Source organism: Pisolithus orientalis, assembly GCF_024613125.1.
Source record: "Pisolithus orientalis strain OTSU chromosome Unknown F5J12scaffold_31, whole genome shotgun sequence".
NCBI lineage: Eukaryota > Fungi > Basidiomycota > Agaricomycetes > Boletales > Pisolithaceae > Pisolithus > Pisolithus orientalis.
Window position 1 is genome coordinate 226,515 of NW_026260812.1, and position 2,272 is coordinate 228,786.

The 2,272-nt window shown below is 49.5% G+C and overlaps 1 protein-coding gene across 1 annotated transcript; it reads right to left on the minus strand.

Annotated features, from left to right (window-relative positions):
• Positions 1-290: 290 nt before the first annotated feature.
• On the minus strand, positions 291-1,957 carry F5J12DRAFT_324263 (uncharacterized protein). The gene is made up of 5 exons (XM_051738901.1): positions 1,758-1,957; positions 1,515-1,708; positions 765-1,464; positions 392-711; positions 291-342 (listed from the first exon to the last, which is right to left on the minus strand). The coding sequence occupies exons 1-4, from the start codon at positions 1,785-1,787 to the stop codon at positions 523-525; spliced, it is 1,113 nt and encodes a 370-aa protein (XP_051597227.1). The 5' UTR covers positions 1,788-1,957; the 3' UTR covers positions 291-342; positions 392-522.
• Between the last annotated feature and the right edge of the window lie 315 nt (positions 1,958-2,272).

A 2,272-nucleotide genomic window follows, 5' to 3' on the forward strand; every position in this document is an offset into this window, starting at 1 on the left:
TCATGTTGTACGGCACAACTAGGGACACAAAAATGAACATGCGCATGAGCATCGTACATGCAAACGACAAAAGGCAGCAGAGTAATATGATCCATGGCAATGGCCCAAACCTTGCCCGGAGAGTGAGAGGCTGACGCGGCTGTTTAGAATACGGTATTTAGGGTGAAAGGGCTTGCTCTGGCTCTACGGGAATGCCGCAACTGCAGTTGTCCTAATCAATAGACATAAGATGATTACTCCGAGGCACGAAAAGGAGAAAGTACCAACAATCTCCAAGGCCCGTTTCAGGGCCACCAAACCTTTGTCGATACCACGGAGGTCATATTTTATGGAGGATGCCGACTGCAGAAGTTATCAGCTGCAAGCGACACAGGTAGGCCTTTGCACGTACTGTGAGGACCTCGCGCACCTGGCGTATCGAATGTGCGCAGAAAGAAATGATACGGACATCTGTCGATTGAAGGACACGTCGTGCTTCAGGTGTCCTTTGGGCGAGATCCTGGATGATTTCCTGCACCTGGTTTATTTCCCTGGCAAGGTATTAAGTTTATACATGTGACATTCGTCATCATCATACTTCGCAAACTTGCTGACCGCTGCCTGTATATTTGGCGAGAACGTCGCCTCTTTCGCACGGTCAACGGCAGCATTTATCAGCAGCGTAGCGGTTTCCAAAACTTGGAAATGCGCGTGGTACGTTCCCGTCATGGTCTTTAATAAAGGGGTCATCAAATCTCTTCAACATCACGCGCTGACTCACTTGCCTCAATGGACAGAGAAATGCTAAGACATGGTGCAATTGCGTCCTTCAGATAATCGTTATGGGCAACTTCTGGTGCGTCAAACGCGGTCCGCAAAGTAGTTGTTATCTGCGGCAAAGCACTTCGATAACCTTCCACGCTGCAAGTTCCAGAACTGTATATTCCTGTCTCAACGGACTCCGCATCGGTGGGATCATAGGTGAAGGTGACAGTGATCTTCGTCGTCCGATAACTCGGCCTCCCTGTAGCCTTTTTAATCCGTGCGAGAAGTCCTTCGGAGCGGGGCCTGAGACTGAGAAGCCTGTCTAAAATCGTTCTTCCTGCAGATGTTCTGTCAAGCGATAGATGTTTATCTACCATTTCCTGTTGGATTTGAAGCGGGCGGCGCTCAGCCAGCGGTGAAATAGCAACCGAGTTAATTATATCCCAAGCAGATTTGGTGGTCCTTTCGAAGTGGCGAGTGCTTGATCCTAGACTGATCATCGCCTGCCAGAAGTCAGACTGTAGATCCTGTTCGCGTTCCGAGCCGAACTCTTCCCATACTTGATCCCACATCGTGGTAACGAATATGACATTCTTGCAGTTGTCTTTGCCACATAGTTCTTTGAAAATGTTGTAGTTCCTTGACGGTGCCTCTTGAATGCTGGTGTCTGAAATCCGATGGAAATATAGAATACCGCTCAATTTAACGCCTTTTCTATACCTAAAACCTTATCAGAATTGGAATCACTTGCAGCCAAGCGAGCTGCTTACACCGCATTCAACCACTCTGCAATTTCCCAGAGAACCTGGAAATCTGTCATGAATGAATTGTTGCATCCTGGTGTGTCAACCAAAACAATGTCGCGAATGCCGTCGAAGTGGGGAATTCGGACAGGGCACACTTCCTTTGTACGGGAAGTCGACCCACAAAGAGCATCGGGTCTCCCAACTGCACAGTCAATAAACTAGGTACATTGATGAAGGAGAACGCATAGAAACGTGTGGGGTGCTTACTGTGGTCTTTCCCGAGTCAGCAGGACCCATGACACTGCCGTTGATTGTGAGGGCCTGGAATCCATAAGTGAACTACACGGACACACGCAATAATGACATCGTCCGGGCTAATCACAACTTCTTCAATCGGCGATGTTGGAAGCGGAATTTGCTCACTTGCTTCATCGCACCTACTTTCAAGGTCGACGGCGGTGCCATCTCGACGAGTGGTGGGAAGCAAGTGAAGTCTGTCCAGCCAGGTGTTGACATTCCAATTTCTTCTCAGCGGTGTGCGACGATCATCCTCGTACGGCTCGCATTCAGACGCATTGCCCGAAGGAGCTGAAACGATGGTGGCGGCCGCAAACGTGGAGGACTCCCCTTCCACTCCATCAACCCCACGCCTTATTGGAGAGTGAGATCGAGAGTGACCCTAATCCGCTATTAGCTGAAGGAATGCGTGAAGAACAGGTGGGTTTACCTGTGACGGAGACATGAGGAAACGTAGGAAAATGCTGCAAGACGACGGGGCTGGG

Excerpts from the sequence above, each read along its gene's own strand:
- F5J12DRAFT_324263 (XM_051738901.1), bottom strand. The coding sequence starts at position 1,787 with ATGGGTCCTGCTGACTCGGGAAAGACCACA. Across the intron at positions 1,709-1,757 it reads CTGACTCGGGAAAGACCACA|TTTATTGACTGTGCAGTTGG; the intron begins GTAAGCACCCCA and ends CAATGTACCTAG. Across the intron at positions 712-764 it reads GCATTTCTCTGTCCATTGAG|ACCATGACGGGAACGTACCA; the intron begins GCAAGTGAGTCA and ends CCTTTATTAAAG.